This window comes from Moschus berezovskii, chromosome 8 (assembly GCF_049115385.1).
Source record: "Moschus berezovskii isolate FMDL1 chromosome 8, NW_MosBer_1.0, whole genome shotgun sequence".
NCBI lineage: Eukaryota > Metazoa > Chordata > Mammalia > Artiodactyla > Moschidae > Moschus > Moschus berezovskii.
The window spans coordinates 8536919-8558184 of record NC_142467.1 but is presented as its reverse complement, the minus strand read 5'-3'; the positions used below and the strand labels follow the sequence as shown (position 1 = coordinate 8558184).

Below are 21266 nucleotides of genomic sequence, written 5' to 3'. Positions count from 1 at the left end.
TGGTTCAGACATACTAAAAGAAAACCCACAGAGGTGTAATTTTCTTTTAAAACAAAAGGACAAGATTCTCCTGTAAGTTCGCACTGCTCTCCCCGCACAAATTTTTGATCTGGGGCAAAAACAGGAAAGATCTGATGAAACGACAACCAGGATAAAGTAAGGGGTGCGGGGGAAAAGAATCCTTTCCTTTCAGTCAAATGCCACACTCAACTTCCGAGTTTGCTCCCAGTTTCAGATGCCACTTTGGGCATTTCCAGAGCGTTCTGGTTACTCGTTAACTACCTCTTAGGGGCAAGGTTCAGCTAAATTTAGCGTAAGCAAGAAAATGACCCGTTAAGGAAAACTCAGGGTTCAATCTGGTTATTTTTTTTTTTTTTTACAGTTTGTCCCTGGTAAAACATTAAACGAAACAGGAGTGAATACTCCCGTTAATACTTATTACTTAATTCCTCCGATAACTTTATCTTGGGTAGGCGCCTCCCTCGGCCCGACAACGGAACTCGGCCCTGAGCCGCCCGGCGGGTGCCGGCAGCGTAACGTCCCAAACAGGGCCCTCCCGCCCCAAGGGCGCCTGCGCAGTCTCCACAAAGCCAGTTAGACCCTTCTTTAAACCGGTCGCCCCTCCCGGATTTGAAATTAGTCAGGTCACGCCTCATTTTGAAACGCACAGCAGCTGTGAGAGCACACTAAAACGACCACTCACCGAAGTGGCCCAAAAGGCTACCGTCGTGATTTAAGCTTCCTCTCGCGACTTATGTGGTGCTGCCGGAAGCGGAAGTATCCGCGTGGCGGTTTACAGGGGGCGTGTTTCTGCCGGGGGCGGGGCGGGGCGGGGCGGGTGTCTCGGAGCCGCGCCAGAAAAGGTTCGGCGCGGATGATTTGGCTCTTGCCGGAAGTCGTTCCGCCCGGGGAGGTTTCTGTGTGAGACCCGGGGCGGGAGGGGAAGAGGCGTGACCGGGCTGCGCGAGGTGCGGTGGTACCTTCGGCTGCTGCTGAGGAGAGAGGGCCCGCGATCCCGCTAGCAGCCCGCCCGCCAGCCCCCGCTCCCCGGGGATCAAGGCGGGGACTGGATCCCCTGAATGGACCCGGGCATCTCCTGCCGTTGGCGTGACGGCCGCAGCCGTGGCAGGTGCGGGGGGCCGGGGGCCCGGGAGCTGCGGAGGATGGAGATGCGGGGCCGAGTCCCCAGAGCTTGCGGCCGCCGCGGGGCAGCTGTTTCAAAGCGCTGCTGCCGCTGCTCCGCGGGGCGTGCGGCCTGAGAGAAAGGCGGCCCGGTGTGGAGGAGTGGCCGCCACAGCCTGGAAGGGAGCCTTCGGCGCCTTTGTTTTTCCTCCGCGACTGCCTCCTCCGGCATGCCTTCCCTCTTGTGGGCGTTTGAGATCACGGAGGTCTCACCTTAGCTCGAAAGGCGCCGGCGAGGCGCTGGCGGTTTCGGGTTTGGGGAGGGGACGTGGAGAACGGCTGTCTTCCTCTTCCCTCCCCGGTCTGCGTCTGCTCCTCGCCTCCGCCCTCCACCCCGCCTGCGGAGACCCAGAGCCCCGGCCTCCTCCGCCGAGGAGGCTGCGCGTCCCTGCCGCGCCGGTTGGGAGAGCTCGGGAAGGGGAAGGGCTGCTGCGACCTCTGCGCCCCTGTGCAGGGCGCTCGCCCCGGCGTCCGCGTGCGGGGACGCTTAGCTGTGGAATAGGAAGCCTCCCTGCTGACCGGAGCTCTGCAGTGGGACAGGGTTTTGCTTCGCTGCTGAAAATTCCGCGTGAAAAATAAAGGTTTGGTTTCAAGCAAATTTTAAAAAGATAGCTGCAGTTCACTGAGTTCTTGTGTGTCCCAAGTGCTTTACGTCTTTTCCTCTGTGCTTCTCTGAACGATTCCATGAGGTGAATTAGGCTATTATTTCAGAGGTAGGAGCTGAGGCTCATCTCTAAGCTTCACTTAACTTGCCCTAGTAAATTTTTGCTGCTAGTAAACGTTCTAACCTGTATTGAAAAGCCAGCTTATTCAGACTTCAACAATCTGAATTTTTTAAAACTATTACATTACCTTTGTCCTACGAGTATGCGTCATGGCTTCCAGTTTCCTCACTAAGTTTTCAGTAGCTGAAAGTATTCCTAAGAAAAATATTTGAGATTTCTACTTGTGTCTGACGACCGACACAAGCTGTTTTCATGGAACTTTACTGTTCTGAGGCAGAATTAAATAATTCAGAAGCCAAAATAATTTACATGGCCTTGTTTAAAGCAAGTAATTAAATGGTTGAGCAGAAGGTTGCAGATTGTATCAAATCAAAGCTTTCTGTTTAAGTTTTAAACTCCTGACTTGCAGGGTAGTTGTTGTGAGGGGGTTAAATTTAGCAATTAGTGGAACACTTACTCCTCACCCAAATAAATGCTATGTAAAAGTACTGGGAATATATAGATGATATCTCTTCTCTAAAAGCATCCGTTCAACTACATTTGAATAGTATTGTAGAACCATTGATTTTCTTACGTGGAAATGATATTGTGGTTATGTAAGAGCATGCCCTTGTTTTTAGGAGATGCATACTAAAGTATTTAGAGGTGACATGTGTTGATGTCAACAGCTTAGATGGTAGAGCCATTGTTGAGTCCAGTGGTGGGTATATAAGAGTTTATAGTAAGCTGTTCTTTCAGTTTCTCTGAATATTTGAAAAACTTCACAATAAAAAGTTGGGGAGGAAAACCATAACTAGTGGAAACATTAGGATAGATCCAGAATGCTATGGAGCATAAAGGATGGGAGAGGGTACTGATGTGTATTTGAGGGTTGGCAGAGGTGTGACTTCAGGCTCTTAGTTTAGTGGTTTAACAAGCCCTCCAAGTGATTGCAACACAGTATAGAGTTTGAGAACCAATGCTTTGAGTGTGGAGACTTCAGTAGCATGTACTAATTTCAACTTTAGAATCAGCCTTAAGAGATATTTGTGTTTTGCATAAATAGATTACCAAATCTGGCTGTACATTGATTTACTAAAATATAGATTATCTGGTTAAGAAATGCTGCTGCAGAAGATTTGTGGTAGGTATAGTAACTTCAGTTTTTACAGATATTCCCAGGTAATTCTGATGTAGCCAGTCCTTTATGGGACTATTGCTATAGAAAGAATCTTAAAAATGGGAAAGGCTCAACTCTGGTATTTGTATAATAAAATGTCTTTAATATCTTTAAAGTCAAGCGGTTACATGTTTTGGAATTTATGACAGAGGATGTAGGTTGATTGAAATGCTCTGTAATGCAGAAATGCATATGCTCTATTTGGTTTATCAGGGATTCAAGTGAAATAGCAATTCATTTAGAATGTCTTGGCTCTCCTGTCATGCCCATGGGATTTCATCTTGTGCTTCAGTGTACATTCCACTGGGGTAGGGGGAACAAAAAATAGATTTATTTCATACTCTTAGTTTTATAAGTATTAAGTATGTGTAAGGCTGTGATAAGGACTGTGGAGTCCTGATTTTGCCCTTAAGTGTTTATGATGGTCTTTGGACCTGGATTTGATTTGTTTTTACAACTCTTATTGATTGTGTGATTACAGTTGAATTTCTTGAACTTTCTATGCTTCATGTGAACCTCATTTATAATGATGGACATTTATGTACTGCAAGCATTTATCCAATGAGGAAAATATCTCTAATCCTAGGATTACTGAGAATAATTGCTAAATCACAAAGTCATAACTGCTTCCAAACTTTCTTTCTTGTTAAAGCATGCATAGAAAATGATAGTGTTTGTGCAGTGTGTCCAGGAGAAACTGAAGAGAGCAGTGTTGGAGGCAACTGGCCGGGGGGTTGCAGGTGCCAAAAATGCTGAGACAGTTTTCTTGGCATATGCTTAATGTATTGATTCATGATGAGGCTATGTGTTGGGAGGCTCTGGGTTAACAAATTACTTACCAGGTAGCAATGTTGATTAAATGTTCATTCTCTTGAAGCTTATCATGTTTTGAAGGGATATACGTAACCAAAACATTTAAATAATGCCAAGATTGCAGGTGACCAAAGGTCAAAGTAAACAATTCAGAGAAGAAATCTTGGAAATTGAAAGGTTTGTAGAGGAATATTTGTTAGGTACTTGATGTTTGATGTGCCAGGCATCAAGAAGACAAGACTCTGCTTCATCACTTCTGTTTTTTATCAGATCATCAGATTTCCTATAATAATAGCATGCTCTCATAAGGAGCAAGCACATGTTTTGCTTACTATGTGCTTCCATTGTTCTACTCTCCCCCTTCTTTTCTGAGTTGTACACTGGTCCTCAAAGTCAGCTGCACATTAGAATCTGAGGAGCCATAAAAGTACCTGGGCCCTTCTCCCAGATGTTTTGATAAAATTGGTATGGAATATTGCCTGAGCAGTGGGATAAGACCTTTTAAAATATAACTTAATCTGTGAAACAACTTGAAAAATAGGTACAATTTACTGAGGCTGTGAGAGTTTAATTAACTTGCTCAAGGTCACACAGCTACTGGAATTAAGATTCACCATTAAGTTTTTCTGGCTCCAGAATCCACACTTTTAACCACTAGCCTGTTCAGTCCATTTCTGATATTTGTAAATATCATTCATATATCAAAAGAGAAACAAAAGAAGGCCTTTGCCTACCTTTATAGCAAAGCCATTCTAAAGAATTGTCAGTATATCTTGCCTCTCCTTCTCCCGTTCTCTTAAATCCAGTCACATTTAATAAAATTGAAAACTCTTACTGTGGTTTCTCATCCCTCTGTATGCATCCTAGTTACTTTTCTAACTTTATTTCCTGCCATTTTTTCTTTGTTTTCTTGCTCTGCTCCAGCTGCAATGGTCTCCTTTCTTTTCCTTGGTCATGGGAAATATGCCAAGCATTTACCTGTTTTAGGACCTTTATAGTTTGTTTCTTATCTGGAATGCTCTTATCATATAACTCCATGACTGGTTTCCTCATTTAATTCAGATTTCTATTCAGATATCACTATATTATTGAGGTCTTCCTAACATACATTTATTTGTTGATTTGTCTGTTGTTTCTCTCCAAATGAGGGAATGAGACATTCAGACCTAAACTCATAATCAGATGGGGAACATTTATATACTTGAAGCAGTGTTGAAGACTGAAACAGAATTTAAGTGAAGAGAAGGGGACAGATAAATCATTAATTAATATCTTGGAGGAAATGTACAGGATACACATTTTTCTCCAAAAGTGTATTTCTACTCACACATAATAACTGTATAAAGTAGCTCAAAAATTTGGGAAAATATATTGTAAAGGGAATAGTAGCAACCCAATAATTCCATAACTAAGAACTACAATCAGTAGTTCTGCCACTGGGTCATGGTGTTATTGAGCTCTAAAATTTCATTTTTATGCACTTAGACTTTTCATGGTGGACACTAATTAACTTCAAAAATTAATTTCAAACTCTGGCTGTAGAACAGGATATTTATTGCTTTCATTCAGTTCAGTTCAGTTGCTCAGTCGTGTCCGACTCTCCACGACCCCATGAATCACAGCACGCCAGGCCTCCCTGTCCATCACCAACTCCCGGAGTTCACTCAAACTCATGTCCACAGAGTCGGTGATGCCATCCAGCCATCTCATTCTCTGTCGTCCCCTTCTCCTCCCACCCCCAATCCATCCCAGCATCAGAGTCTTTTCCAGTGAGTCAACTCATTGCATGAGGTGGCCAAAGTATTGGAGTTTCAGCTTTAGCATCAGTCCTTCCAATGAACACCCAGGACTGATCTCCTTTAGAATGGACTGGTTGGATCTCCTCGCAGTCCAAGGGACTCTCAAGAGTCTTCTCCAGCACCACAGTTCAAAAGCATCAATTCTTCGGCGATCAGCTTTCTTCACAGTCCAACTGTCACATCCATACATGACCACGGGAAAAACCGTAGCCTTGACTAGACGGACCTTTGTTGGCAAAGTAATGTCTCTGCTTTTTAATATACTATCAAGGTTGGTCATAACTTTCCTTCCAAGGAGTAAGCGTCTTTTAATTGGCTAGAGTACCTAATTTGGAAAAAAGTACAATTTTAAAGTAATTCCATAAAGTGTGTGCAAATATACATACTTGCATACATTTATGTGTCTATAAGTGAACATGCTTTTGTATGTGCTGATAAACAGCTCTCTCTGATGCCTCCTTAGATGAATAGAGACCTTATTGCATATTTCTGTTGTCCAGCTTTGTTGGTGGACTTACCGCACTAAAACAGAAAATGTTAATTTACTTGGCTGTCTTCCTTCTAGACCTTAAGCTCTTTAAGAAAAAGATTCATGTTTACTTTGTATTGCCACATCTAATACTGTACCTTCTCTATAATAGGTTAAAAATTATTTGTTGAATAGATTTACATCCATAAATAATGGGCAATATTCATTCTGTTAGGTTTTCATGTTATGTTAGTAGGGAGCGTAGTTTATAGAGTGCCTGTGGAAGCAAAAGTTTGAGTGCTTAGTCTATACCAAACATTTACTTACTCTTCACAAAGGTACAGGGCTTTATGATACTCACTTTTTTTATAGATGAAGAAACTGACTTAGAGAAACTAGCATAATCTGTCATTTACTGAAAGATTTAAATAGGTATATATGACTCTAAAACACATGCCTTTTCTGTTAGTAAATATTAGACTAGTTTTAGATGGATAGGAGGAGTAAAAAAATAAAAAGAAACCAAAGATGTTTGCCTTTGATACAAAAGAAAACCGAGATCAACCTACCTCCAGGTTTTACAATTGGAAACTTTATTTTGTTCTTTTTCAGCACACATCTTTTATACATACATGAAACAGTGCAGGGGAAATAGGAATATAAAGCACTGATATATAAAGTGAATTATTTCAGCTTTTATTCTTTAATCACAAACTTTAAAATTTCATACCAGTGTAATTACAATTTTAAAGGTGGATAAAGGCAAACCTGGCTAGGTAAACTAGTTTTAATGTTTCATAGGGAATCACCAATTAAACTGGAATTAGACCTTCAGGAATAGGACTTTTGGCATTATGCTTTGCAATTCTATCTGGCTTATCATTCAACTCTTAAGAATGTTTAATCCAGTAGTTTCATCTTGGTAGTTTTTAGTTTTAACATAACCAGGGAATCGAGTACATGTAAACATCTTTGCTAAGGAATATTTTGTGGTTGTATCACTGTTATGATAGTTCTTAAACTGATGTTCATGAGCATCAGTTTTTGTGGAAAAGTTTGGATGTTCTGTCAATCACATACAGTTGATTGCAGAATGTAGTGTACATGTGCATTTTTTTCTGAGAAGATTCATAGATTTTAGTAGATTTGCTAGAGGTGTTTTTTTTTAGGCTTTTATTTTTTACTTTAAATTTTTATAAGCTGAGGTATAGTGACATAATATTATGTAAGTTAGGTCTTCCCCTGTGACTCAGTGGTAAAGAATCCACCTGCCAATGCAGGAGACAGAGGTTTGATCCCTGTGTGGGAAGATTCTCTGGAGAAGGAAATGACAACCCACTCCAGTATCCTTCCCTGGGAAATCCCATGGACAGAGGAATGTGGTGGACTGCAGTCAGTGGGATCGCAAAAGAATTGGACATGACTTAGTGATTAACCAACAATTATGCAGGAAATTAAAAGACGCTTACTCCTTGGAAGGAAAGTTATGACCAACCTAGATAGCATATTAAAAAGCAGAAACATTATTTTGCCAACCAGGGTCCATCTAGTCAAGGCTATGGTTTTTCCGGTGGTCATGTATGGATGTGAGAGTTGGACTGTGAAGAAAGCTGATCACCGAAGAATTGATGCTTTTGAACTGTGGTGCTGGAGAAGACTCTTGAGAGTCCCTTGGACTGCAAGGAGATCCAACCAGTCCATTCTAAAGGAGATCAATCCTGGGTGTTCATTGGAAGGACTGATGCTGAAGCTGAAACTCCAATACTTTGGCCACCTCATGCGATGAGTTGACTCACTGGAAAAGACTCTGATGCTGGGAGGGATTGGGGGCAGGAGGAGAAGGGGACGACAGAGAACGAGATGGCTGGATGGCATCACTGACTCGATGGACATGAGTTTGAGTGAGCTCTGGGAGTTGGTGATGGACAGGGATGCCTGGCGTGCTGTGATTCACGGGGTCACAAAGAGTCGGACACGACTGAGCGACTGAACTGAACTGAACAATTATGTAAGTTCAGTTCAGTCGCTCAGTCGTGTCCGACTCTTTGCGACCCCATGAACTGCAGCCACGCCAGGCCTCCCTGTCCATCACCAGCTCCCGGAGTCCACCCACGTATACAATACAGTGATTCACAATTTTTAAAGGTTATGCTTCATTTATAGTTATTATACAGTATTGCAAAAGAGTTTTTGACGCTAAAAGTTTAAGAGCTGCTGTTATAATGAAATCTTGTTTTCATTCTAATATTGTTTTGTTGATTTCTATATGAGACCAAAATGCAGAATTGTTATGGTCCCCAAAAAAACCTGTTTGCAAATTGAATTTTTACAAATTGAAGCCTTTTAGAAATTGATTTAATGTAATTTTAGATTGTTGTATAGTTGTCAGTCGTTTTTAAGCCTGCATTATATTTCATCTATTCTTTTCCGTGCTCTTCAGCTATTACTAAACTGTGTCCAGAGGGATTTGTCTTTTTATGATTTTGTGATAATTTGAGTAATTTTCTCTTAATTCATTAGACATTTTTAGACTTGAGAAATTTAGTGTAGTCTTTTTTTTTTAACTTGTTATCTTGTATCATCTTTGTCAGATATTCAAGATGTATATTGAAGATGAGAATATAATTTCTCAAATTTATGAAAGAAAGTGTCTTTTCATTTGTAAATCAAGTTATTGGTAATGATTTTACAAATGTCAGAGTTATTTTTACTTGAGTGTTTTTGAAGTACAGTCTCCAAAATTAATTTTTTCATTGCCTTTTAGGTAAAAGGATTGCCATATCAACTCACTGCAGAAGTAGCCCCACTGTCTTTGTCTTTTAAACTGCATCAACAATGAAGTAATGATATCTGAGAACAAATGAACCCTTGCCAACTAACTGTCATCACACGTTCAAGTGATTGTATAAGCAGAAACAAGCTGCAGCAGACCCATGTGTCAGTTAGTATAGAGAGAATGCTTTTTTCAGGTACTGTTTATTTAGAAACAGTTTTAGCATAGCACATTTAAATTTTATTTATGTCAAATGAAATAAAAATGAGTGAAGCCCCCAGATTCTTTGTTGGACCTGAAGATACAGAAATAAACGCTGGAAATTATCGACACTTCTTCCACCATGCAGATGAGGAGGAGGAGGAGGAGGAGGAGTCTGTAAGTGTTTGCTTGAAGACCAATAAGCTTTTTACTGATCGCTGTGAAGGGGAATTGATACCATTGTCTTAAACAGGGAACGCTTTTTTTTCCCCCACATTGAATTTTGTTGGAAATTTTTAAACTGAAAAAGCATACTGTGTTTCATTAGTAACACTATTGACTCTATAGTGCTTCAGGAAGACAATTAGAGGTCACATTTCTAAGTTGTTTCATAATGACTATTTTAGTGTCTTTCAGTGATATGCCTAGTATAACACAGGGCTGGGGGGAGAAAGGGACAAGGTGAAAGAGTTATCAGGGCCGTAAATCAAAAGAGTTCCTTGTATGTAGAAGTACATAACAAATACATCAAGAATAAAGGACTTTAAAGGTCCTAAAGAAGACAGCTTAACCTGGTTCATTAAGTTTGCCATGTTGTCAACACAAGTAGTGCTTATTAACCTGAAGATACCCCTATTTATTAACTATTCAGAATTCTAAACTGTGTAGCTAGGAGAAACTACCTCAAGTATCTACGGGAGTTTGTATGTGTATGTATGTAAACCATACCAAATCTTTAATAAAGAATTATTATGTTTATTTTGCTGTGGTTAGCTCAACATTTTTATTGCTCATCATTTTTGTCCCTTTTCATATACAGAATTGATTTAAAATACAAACTTAAAATACATCTTTCTTATATTCCCAATTGAAAAGAGAGTTTCGTTTTAAAACAAAAACGTGTTATACTTGATTTAAGTAGTAAAAATGTACTAAAAATAGTTATTAGATGACTTCAAATTTTGTCATAGTTATTTAATAACAGCTTTCACGGTGCAGTTAAACATATTTGAAATGCAAAATTAGTCTGTCACCCATTTAAAATCTATCCCACCCCACATCTCACTCACCCCTAGGAAGACAGCGATGATTTTCAAACTTCATATCAGCTAAAACTTCTTCATCTGAAGTCTCGTGTAGCAGTCCAGTAACATAAAAGCAGAGCTTCTCTGACTGACTTGGGCTGGAAAGTACTGTTGATTCTGCCTCTGCTGCCCTTGCCTCTTTGTTAGGGTTATTCTGAGCACATTGAGAATAGCGCTGATAAATCATGTCCAGTCTTCTTCCATGTAAGGACTTTTATTTCTCCTATGTCTAGAACTGCACTTGTCTGTCTTCTCTTCTCCCTTTTATGTTTCAGCAGTATCAGATTATTTCCCACATACTCCATCTTGCCCTGTGCCTCTTTACTATTGTAAGTCCTCCTTGACCTCTTTGAAGTGTCCCTCCTTTTTGGAAACCTTGTGAATGATTTTTTATTCTTCAGAACCTCCGATTTCGTGTGGTTCATTCTTTCCCCTCTCCTTGGCTCTTTTTCCCATGAGGAACTTGAATGTTTTTTCATCAGTACTACTTCTATACTTTGACGTCTATACTTCTGTTATCATTATGAACTGTGTTACTGTGTTCCCTTAGATTCAAAGCACTTGAAGACAGGTAGTTCCTGTGTATGTAACTCTTCAGTGTTCAGCATAGTTCTTGGAAGACTGGTATTAACTAAATCGAGTTTACATTGGTGGTGCATAGTTGTTACTTCTGAGGAGCTTGATTTGGTTCATTTGACCAATAGGTTGAGGAAATGATATGTTCTAGATTGTTCTGTTTTTAAGATATCAGAGATGTTAGGTTGAGTATTCTTATTGTCTGGGCAAGTCTACGTTAGGAACATAATGAGCTGTGCCAAGGCTTTTGATCAGGAAAGAACTGAAGAAGATGATAGAAGTGAATGACCAGAGAGTGAAAGCAGACCCTTGGGAGGTTAGGGTTTACAGTCTTTGATAACATCAAATCCAGTATTGAACTCTGAATTTCATATGAGTGAGAGGAGGCGATAAAGAAACAATGCTAAGCATGAAGAAGAACAGTTCAGGTGTTATCCAGTGTTACTTTTAGATTTATAATAAGAAAGTCTAGTGAAACACTTGAGCCCAGATTATAATGTCATATGAAATACAGAAGAGAGAAGACCTGAAATGGAAAACTGGACGTTGCTTTATATTTGATAAGCCCAAAGTATCTGAATGTGAAGAACTTAGAATGTCTTGAATAATTATAGAACCTCATAAGTTGTTTCTGTATTCTGCATTTTAAATTTCAGGCTGAATTATGGCATTTGAGCTGTAGCAAGGGTGCCAGAGATGAGCAACACTGTAAATGGGAATGTTGAGTATGAAGATTGGGGTGTCATGAGCATAGACACCTCTGTTGAGCAGTGTGGCTTTCTCTGAAATTTCCTTTTAAGTTTTCATTGGTGATCAACATATATTCACGCTCCATCTACAAAAGTAGTTTAACATTGCATAGCTTTGTAGTGAGAGCATCTTATTTTAGGGAAGAGAGTTCTTTATCGCTCTCCCATTGTCCTTTTTATTTTAGGTCTTACTTGCTCTTTTTTGGTGTGAAGAAGGTAAATAAATGCCTGAACCAGTTAAAGAAGTATTTAAGTTTGAAAACTGAATGAAAATTGTAGTGGTGTTCTGAAACTAAAAAAAAAATTTTTCCAGACCTTTGTATAAACCTATTTTTTTGTAACAACAATATAATCTTGAAAAATGTCCATTTGGTTAATTTGTCACTTCTGTTGATTCATTGCATGCTTTATCTACTGCGGAGAGAGATTTAAGATAGCTGTACTTTGGAGACGTTATCAAGTCAACGTTATTTTTGTTTCCTTTTTGTTTTAGCCTCCGGAAAGGCAGATTGTGGTTGGAATATGTTCCATGGCAAAGAAATCCAAATCCAAACCAATGAAGGAAATTCTCGAACGGATCTCCTTATTTAAATATATCACAGTAGTAGTATTTGAAGAGGATGTTATTTTGAATGAACCAGTGGAAAACTGGCCTTTGTGTGATTGTCTTATTTCTTTTCATTCTAAAGGTATTAAAAAAACAGGGAGGGAAACCTCTTCACTCTCTCTGACTATAAACTAATAGATAAAATAGAAGAATAAAATTAAACTCATCTAGTCTCACAGATAAGTGATACTAACATTTTGATACATTTCCAGTCTTTTTTCTATGTTTATTTTTTAAAAACACATTTAATGTTATAGTGTATATGTAATTTTATATTTAATTTTTAACCTAATTACATCAAGCAGTTTTCTCCTTTTATCTCATTCGTCAAGAAAGCTAGTTTTTAATGGTATGATCATGTATCATCCTGTGGATGTAATATATCATGCTTAACCAATATCCTAAAAGTAAGATGGTTTCCAGTTTTTACCATTAAAAATAGGGTTGTGATGAACCTATCTTTGTTTGCAACTCTTAAGTTTCTTGGAATAAATTATTGATTTTTGAGTATTATAAACTAATATGTTTTGCCATACAGAAAATGATCTATCATTCCTCCTATACTTACTCATACTTTATTTCTTAAGAACATAATATTTGAATTTTTAGTTTGTTTGCTGTTTTTTATAAATCACACTGAAATATCAATTAAGCTTAAGTATTACTTCATAGTTTGGGCTTCCCTGGTGGCTCTGATGGTAAAGAATCTGCCTGCAATGCCAGGGTTCGATCCCTGGGTTGGGAAGATCCGGAGAAGGGAATGGCGACCCACTCCAGTACTCTGGCCTGTACAGAGGAGCCTGGTGGGCTATAGTCCATGGGGTCGCAGAGTCAGACAAAGTGCACTAATCAAAAGTTATTAAGTGTATATCTGAAAATTTATAACCGAAGAATCTGAGTTTTCATTTAGAACTCTAAAATATATGCACTAAGTTATATAATAAATGTATTCACATTAAATCATTTTTGTTACCAAACTATGTGGCCACCAGCTGTGTTAAAGTTTCGTTGTAGTTAGGTGTTTAAAAAGCATCGCCTTTAGCAATAAAGGGATGCAGCAGGTTAAAACTGTATTCCCATAGCCAAGATATGTATCGATTTTCATTATTTCATGGAGAAGCCAAAGCCCTGGTCTTCTTTACAGACTGAAGATACTCATTTCAGAGAATCTTATAAGTTTGCTTAACCTGGAGAGTAAGGTGTTCTTCCCTTACTATCACATGGTTATATTTATTAAGTAAAAGTTAGTTGTTTGCTTATAAAATCTGGCTACTACCTAAGGTCATATCCCGTATGCTATCTCTTTAACAGCAGCAAAAGCAGGGTAATGACTATGTAGGGGTTTCTTATTTCCTGAATTCTGTTAGAAGGCTTCAAACCGTAGACATTGTGACATCTTTACAGTAAGTGATGAATTCTTAGTCATAAAACTGGAAGGGTCTGTGATTTGTGGCCAACTGATTCTTGGCATAGAGTATTTAAATGTTAATTTAGAAATGAATCTTTTTTAACTGACCATAGTTGTTTTTTTTTTTTAACTTCAGGTTTAACACTTTCTCTCTTAACTATTCTGATAATGCTACAAAATAGTGTCTTCGCAGATACACTGTAGCATACTACAGTTAAATACTGTGTGCCTGCTGACTGTTACCCTTTTCCTTAGATAAGATGTGTATTAAATATTGTTACTTAGGGAATAATAAGTTAACATTTATTGAATATTTATTATGCCAGATACTTTAATGTTTAAAGTTTCATATGGACTATTTTATTTGATTTCCCAAAAACCTTCCTAGGTAAGACTGTTAAAATATTCCTTTACAACTGGGAATCGGAGAGTTAGAGATGTGAAATAAACTTGCCCAAGGTCACACAGCTAATGAAAGATAGAGTTAGGATTTGAACCCTAGTTTATGCTTTTAACTTCTCTTGTATCCTGCCATTCTTAATCATACATACTGATGGATAAAATTGGAGTCTTTTAGTGTCAATACAGAAAGTGAAGTATAAACATTAAAATAATTTAGATTTTTAAAAAATCTCTTATATTTGCTTTTTGATTTGTTTTTCATTGTAATTAGTAATTTTACCAAAGTCTAGAAATTTTAAGAACTTAATTTCTGGTGCATTAAGATTGACCTAGGATCAGTAACAGCAAGCATGTTCTGCCCATATATTTTACAGCATGTCTGTTGAATATAAATTAATTTTTTCTTTTGCTATTTTTAACGATGCCTCAGTTCTTTGAATTATCAGCTAATTTGTGTGTATAGCATCAAAATATCTTTCGTGAGGAGTCACATAAACTTATTTTGAAAGACCACCAGATGATTGTAATACAATTGTGTTATTTATGTATAGATTTCTGTTTGTGTATGAGGTAGTCTTACCTTATCAGCTGACTTTGAAGCATCAACTAAACATACCAGTACTCTAAATGGAGTTATATAACCACTGGCTTACTGTGCCTTACCAATCAAATTAAGAAAAATAAGGTTTATTTAATAGTACAAGATAAATCAAGTTCTATGTATTTATTATCCTGTGTCTTATAAAAAACAGCTATACGCATAATGAAATTAGTCTTTTATGGGATGTGGCATAAATTAAAGTTGATTAAGTTAGAGATGTCGACTTATCTTGAGATTGTACAGAATATGTTAATAATGTGTATTCTTAGGATTCCCACTGGACAAAGCAGTTGCCTATGCCAGGCTCAGGAACCCGTTTGTAATCAATGACTTGGATATGCAGTATCTCATACAAGATAGGTGAGTGTTACGCTGGCTGCAGTGAGGGAGGAGAGTCAGCACTTACTCAGTGTCTGCCTAAGCTGGCGCGGCACCAGTGCTTTTATAAATTTGTGGTATCCTTGAAGTAATACTTAGTAATAAATATTTGTATACAGGTTTATAGATGAAGAAACTATGGTAAAGTGGAACCATTTTGAAAAATATGTTACTATATATCTTAGCAATTCATTTAACAGATCAAAAGCATAGATATTTAAGAGAAATTATAAAATACAAATGCACATACTGCATTGAATTGATACTATTAATGGCTACCCTTATAATTTCACTAGTGTTCTATTTTATTCTGCGTTAGCATTACAGTAGCAGCAGCATTACAGTAAGAGGTTATATATAAGAAAATGCTGTATGAAGTGTAAGGTCTTGTAGGTTTTTATTTTTCTGGTTTTTTTCCTTAGTAATGTTATTAATATCTGAAATTTTATAACATTTTTCCGAGGTTTTATATTAATAGTGTCTATATATTACGAATGTAAATATATGTGGGAGTGCATATATATGTGTGTGTGTGTGTCTGTGTCTGCATTCATTTTGAGAAATTTAGAAAATAAAATGAAGAAAGACATTTAATTTAACCCTGCCACTGCATCTACCATATTTTTTCATATAGAAAGCAATACATATATGCACTCACATTTTACAGAATTAGGATCAGTATTCTCTAAAGACCATAAACATTTTTCCGTGTCATTAAATATTCTTTGACTATAAGATTTTTAATACTTTAGGTGATATTTTGTCACTGTGATATAGCAACTTTAATTAGTCATTTCTTTTTTATACATTAACATTCCCAGTTTTAAAAATTAGTATTTTAATATGCCGCAGAAAGTTTTGTGCATACACTTTTATTCTAATATTACTGAATATTTCCTTAGAATACATTTCTTCAGTATTTTAAATGACATTTATTTACTTATAAAGAAAGACTATATACATTACTTTTTTAGTGGTAGAAAAGTAGTAATATACTTTATGAATAGTACAGTAATATACTTATCATGAAACATTAGCAAAACAATAAGGGTATTCTCTTTATTCTTCAGGAGAGAAGTGTATAGTATTCTTCAAGCTGAAGGTATTTTACTTCCTCGTTATGCAATTTTGAATCGTGACCCAAATAATCCCAAAGGTAAGAGTAAGAGCTCTCTTTTAAATGTCTCTTAACAAAGCTCTCTTTTAAAAGTCTCTTAACAAAGACTTCTGAGCCACTCTTTATAATTAAATAGAATTTAAACAACTTATGGATTCAATTCAGTTTTTTTTTTAATGACCCAAATGGGCAATTAAATTTCAATTAAAATGGGACATTATGAGCTAGAAGGCTAACTATAACAAGGAGGTGTATATCATATTTATTGGGTCCATATTTGACATAGCTGAGAATCATAAGGAATTTTTACATGCTTAATAAATTTGTATTGATTGGGGTAAGTGAGTCTATAACAGTTGAATTAAGTGTTAGAAACTTCATGCTAGTATGCCACAACTTGAAATAGTAATATTTTAAAGCACCTTTTGCTTCATTTTCCTGCTTATTTACAGCATAGCATGTAAGTTACACATAGTGTAAAAGGGCAAGATAAATGCTTATTTGTTTTAATATTGAATGTTCTGATAACAGTATTTTGGGAAATTTTAATGACTATATTATACATTAGAGCAACTTTGATTAAAACCCAGATACCAGCATTATAGCAGGTCCATTAGATTTTTGAAGAATATAGTTCCTTATGTCATCATAGATAATAAATGCTGGTAAACGTTTGCATAAATATTTTTAATTGAAATCAAATCAAGGACTTCCCTGGTAGTCCATTGGTAAATAATTCTCCTGCCAACGCAGAAGACAAGGGATTGATCCCCCGTACGGGAAGGTTCCACGTGCCACAGAGACGCTAAGCCTGTATGTGGCAACTCCTGAGCCCAGAACTGCAGCTGCCGAAGCGCGCTCACCCAGAGCCATGCTCCGCCACAGGAGAATCCAGCTGAGAGAGGAGGCCCTGCTGGCCGCAGTTAGAGAAAGCCAGCATGCGGCACCGAAGACCCAGCGCAGCCACACACACACACACAAATCAATGCATCATCCACAGTTAGGTTTCTTTGTAACCTCTGTTCTAGTGAAAAAGTCCTCGATAATATTGTGGTTATATTATATCTAGGTACTAAGCAGTATGTAACTTTTTTCTTGCTATTATGTTTGATTTATAGAATGCAATCTGATTGAAGGGGAAGATCATGTAGAAGTAAATGGGGAAGTTTTCCAAAAGCCATTTGTAGAAAAGCCAGTCAGTGCAGAAGATCACAATGTTTACATTTATTATCCAACCTCTGCTGGTGGTGGAAGTCAAAGACTTTTTCGAAAGGTAAACCTTTGTTAGCCTAGTGACTACTGTTCTTTATACATTGTTGCATAAATTTTACTAAAAGTAATCAAGTATTTAGTAAAACTGTGTTTAAGAATGTCATTGAGAGATAAATTAATAAACTTGATGTCATCATTTGTTAGAGAAACAAGGCGTCATTTTAGTTATTAAATTTACGTACAAAATACCAAGAAAGTTATTAGATCTTCTTTCTACCTTCCATTTATGAATCTATCATATGAGAATTTCAGGTAAAGATCAGCATTTTTTTAGAAAAATGGCCTACAAATGAATAGTTCCTAGAAAAAATAATACCAGTGGTCTTTTAAATACATGAAAGTATTCTCAAAATTGCGCCCATAATAAAAAAAGTAAATCAAGTCTAAAAGATAATGACATTCAGTTCAGTTCAGTCGCTCAGTCGTGTCCGACTCTTTGTGACCCCATGAATCACAGCACGCCAGGCTTCCCTGTCCACCAACTCCCGGAGTTCACTCAAACTCATGTCCATCGAGTCAGTGATGCCATCCAGCCATCTCATTCTCTGTCGTCCCCATCTCCTCCCACCCCCAATCCCTCCCAGCATCAGAGTCTTTTTCAGTGAGTCAACCCGTCGCATGAGGTGGCCAAAGTATTGGAGTTTCAGCTTTAGCATCAGTCCTTCCAATGAACACCCAGGATTGATCTCCTTTAGAATGGACTGGTTAGTTCTCCTTGCAGTATAAGGGACTCTCAAGAGTCTTCTCCAACACCACAGTTCAAAAGCATCAATTCTTCAGCGATCAGCTTTCTTAACAGTCCAACTCTCACATCCATACATGACCACGGGAAAGACCATAGCCTTGACTAGACATTAAGTTACTTTTTGAATCAGTAAGATCAAAAAGATTGAGGTAGTTGGGAAACGAGCATAAGCCCAGACGTTGTTATCACAATATTTCTTCTGAAATATAACTTAGCAGTATGTCAGTATTAAAGGTACACAGGTACTCATAAGCAATCATGGAAATGCAAAGCAGGAACACACCAAGGTACATGTTCTAAGTCCATTAGGATGGCAAATATTAAGTCTGACAATACCAAGTTGTAGATAATTATAGATAAGTGGGAACACCTACACATTGCTGGAGAGACTCTAATTAAAAATGTTTTTTAAAAGGTTTTGGCATTATTTTGTAAGTTGGATGTGAGCATATTCTATCACTAGCAGTTTCACTTTGAGTATATGCCGTAGAACACTCCTGCACATACTTGTCACAGGAATATTTAAAAGAACGTTTGAAGCAACATTGCTTTACTAGCTAAATCTTAGAAAACAGCCTAGAATATATTATAGGCAAATGAAAGAATTACTGAATATTTATACAGAGGAAAATTCTATAGTAGTGACAAACAGAGTTAACCTTCAGCAATATGGTTGAATCTTAGGAACACTGTTCTAAGTGTTCATTGTATTTTTGTGCTATTTAAGTTATAGCAGGAAATGTAGTGTAGTGTAATGTAGTGTCAACTGCATAATGTGTTGTTAAATATTTGTAGACTAAAAAAAATTTTTGGAATATCGATGATAGAAATAAATGGTAAAAGAGAATATTTTATAAAAAAGAGGAGAATAATTTGGTTTTTACATTGATAGACTTCTTTTATTTTCAGATTGGCAGTAGAAGTAGTGTTTACTCCCCAGAAAGCAATGTACGAAAAACAGGCTCATATATATATGAAGAGTTTATGCCTACAGATGGTACTGATGTTAAGGTAGGATTCATTAAAGTATATTTTAAGTTTGTATTTGAGTTTACCAGTGATATCAGAAAAAGAGTTTATAATAGCTGCTATTGTTGTTGTATAGTTGCTAAGTCATGTCCAGCTCTTTTGCAACTCCATGGTTTTTCTGTCAGTGGAATTTTCCAGGCAAGAACATTGGAGTGGGTTGCCATTTCCTTTTCTAGGGGATATTCCTGACCCAGGGATTGAACACAGGTCTCCTGCATGGCAGGCAGACACTTTACTGCTGAGCCATATGGAAAGTCCATTTAGTTAGCTGTCTCTGACCTTTTTTTTCTCTTTCTTTATAACTAGGGATTCTTAATCTATTTACATTATGAATGTCTTTGGCAATCTAAGCCTATGGATCCTTTTTATAGAATAATATTCTTCAGTGCTTAAAATAAACCACACAGGATTACAGTGGAGACAAATTTTATTGAAATAAAGTTAATAAAAATATTTAAAAATCAATCCAAAATATAGTGAGTTAGAGTCTAATAACCGCCACAGTTTCTAAGCATCAATCAGTGTAAAAAATGTCAAGAGAGCTTTGACAACTGTAATGTGATTACAAAAAAATAGGTGTGATTTCTGTTGGTGACAAATAAGGTCTTAATTGCTTATGTTTAGCCACGCTGTGTCTGACTTGTTCAGTTGCTAAGTTGTGTCCAACTCTTAGCGACAGTATGGACCGCAGCACACCAGGCTTCTCTGTCCTTTACTATTTCCTGGAATTTGCTTTAATTCATGTCCATTGAGTTGGTGATGCTATGTAACCATCTCATATTCTGCTGCCCACTTCTACATTTGCCTTCAGTCTTTCCCAGCATCAGGGTCTTTTCTAATGAGTCGGTTCTTTGCAGCAGGTGGCCAAAGTATTGGCGTTTCAGCTTCAGCATCAGTCCTCAAATGAATATGCAGGACTGATTTCATTTAGGATGGACTGGTTTGATCTCCTTGCTATCCAGAGACTCTCAGTTCTTCAGCGTGCAGCCTCCTTTATGATCCAACTCTCACATCCATACATGGCTCCTGGAAAAACCATAGCTTTGAGTACATGGACCCTTGTTGGCAAATTGATGTCTCTGCTCTTTAATACGCTGTCTAGGTTTGTCATAACTTTCTTTGCAAGGAGCAAGCATCTTTAATTTCATGGCTGCAGTCACTGTCCACAGTGATTTTGGAGCCCAAGAAAATAAAGTCTGTTTCTGTTTCCATGTTTTCCCCTTCTATTTCCCATGAAGTGATGGGATTGGATGCCATGATCTTAGATTTTTGAATGTTGAGTTTTCAGCCAGCTGTTTCACTCTTCCTCTTTTACTTTCATCAAGAGGCTCTTTAGTTCCTCTTCACTTTCTGCTATTAGAGTGGTATTATCTGCTTATCTGAGGTTGTTGAAATTTCTCTCAGCAATCTTGATTCCAGCTTGTGATTCATCCAGCCCAGCATTCTGAATGATGTACTCTGTGTATAAGTTAAATATGCAGGGTGACAATACTTTTTGAGTGTTACCTTGCTAGCATGTGGACTTCCCTGATAGCTCAGTTGGTAAAGAATATGCCTGCGATGAAGGAGACCAAATTCAATTCATGAGTCAGGAAGATCTGCTGGATAAGGGATAGGCTACCCATTCCAGTTTCCTTTGACTTCCCTTGTGGCTCAGCTGGTAAAGAATCCACCTATAATGTGGGAAACCTGGGTTCGTTCCCTGAGTTGGGAAGGTCCCCTGGAGAAGGGAAGGGCTACCCACTCCAGTATTCTGGCCTGGAGAGTTCCATGGACTGAATACTCCCTGGGGTCTCAAAAGAGTCAGATACAACTGAGCAACTTTCACTTTGCTTGCATGTGAAATGAGTGCAGTTGTATGATGGTTTGGACATTCTTTGCCATTGCACTTCTTTGGGATTGGAATGAAAACTGACTTTTTTCAGTCCTGTGGCCACTGCTGAGTGTTCCGAATGTGCTGACATACTGAGTGTAGCACTTTTAACAGCATCATCTTTTAGGATTTTAAATAGCTCTGCTGGAATTCCATCACCTCCACTAGCTTTGATTGTAATAATGTTTCTTAAGGCCCACTTGACTTCACACTGCAGGATGTCTGGCTCTAGGTGAGTGACCACACCATCATGTTTATCCGAGTCATTAATACCTTTTTTGTATCGTTGTTCCATGTATTCTT

The 21266-nt window shown here is 37.8% G+C and overlaps 2 protein-coding genes across 11 annotated transcripts in view; one reads left to right on the top strand and one right to left on the bottom strand.

The window, feature by feature from the left end:
- The window catches only part of GIN1 (gypsy retrotransposon integrase 1), a 30163-nt gene extending 29385 nt beyond the window's left edge, over positions 1-778 (bottom strand). The window contains exon 1 of the mRNA XM_055429808.2: positions 704-778. The gene's annotated coding sequence lies outside the window, so the exon portion shown is untranslated. The remainder of the gene's footprint in view (positions 1-703) is intronic.
- Positions 779-979: 201 nt separating this feature from the next.
- Positions 980-21266, top strand: part of PPIP5K2 (diphosphoinositol pentakisphosphate kinase 2) — a 76104-nt gene continuing 55817 nt past the window's right edge. For all 10 annotated transcript variants that reach the window (XM_088838440.1, XM_088838437.1, XM_088838433.1 and 7 more), the window contains exons 1-7: positions 980-1129; positions 8912-9298; positions 12025-12220; positions 14819-14909; positions 15998-16083; positions 17163-17317; positions 18971-19072. In XM_088838440.1, coding sequence (XP_088694566.1) covers positions 9167-9298; positions 12025-12220; positions 14819-14909; positions 15998-16083; positions 17163-17317; positions 18971-19072 — 762 coding nt within the window. In that variant the 5' untranslated portion in view covers positions 980-1129; positions 8912-9166. The remainder of the gene's footprint in view (positions 1130-8911; positions 9299-12024; positions 12221-14818; positions 14910-15997; positions 16084-17162; positions 17318-18970; positions 19073-21266) is intronic.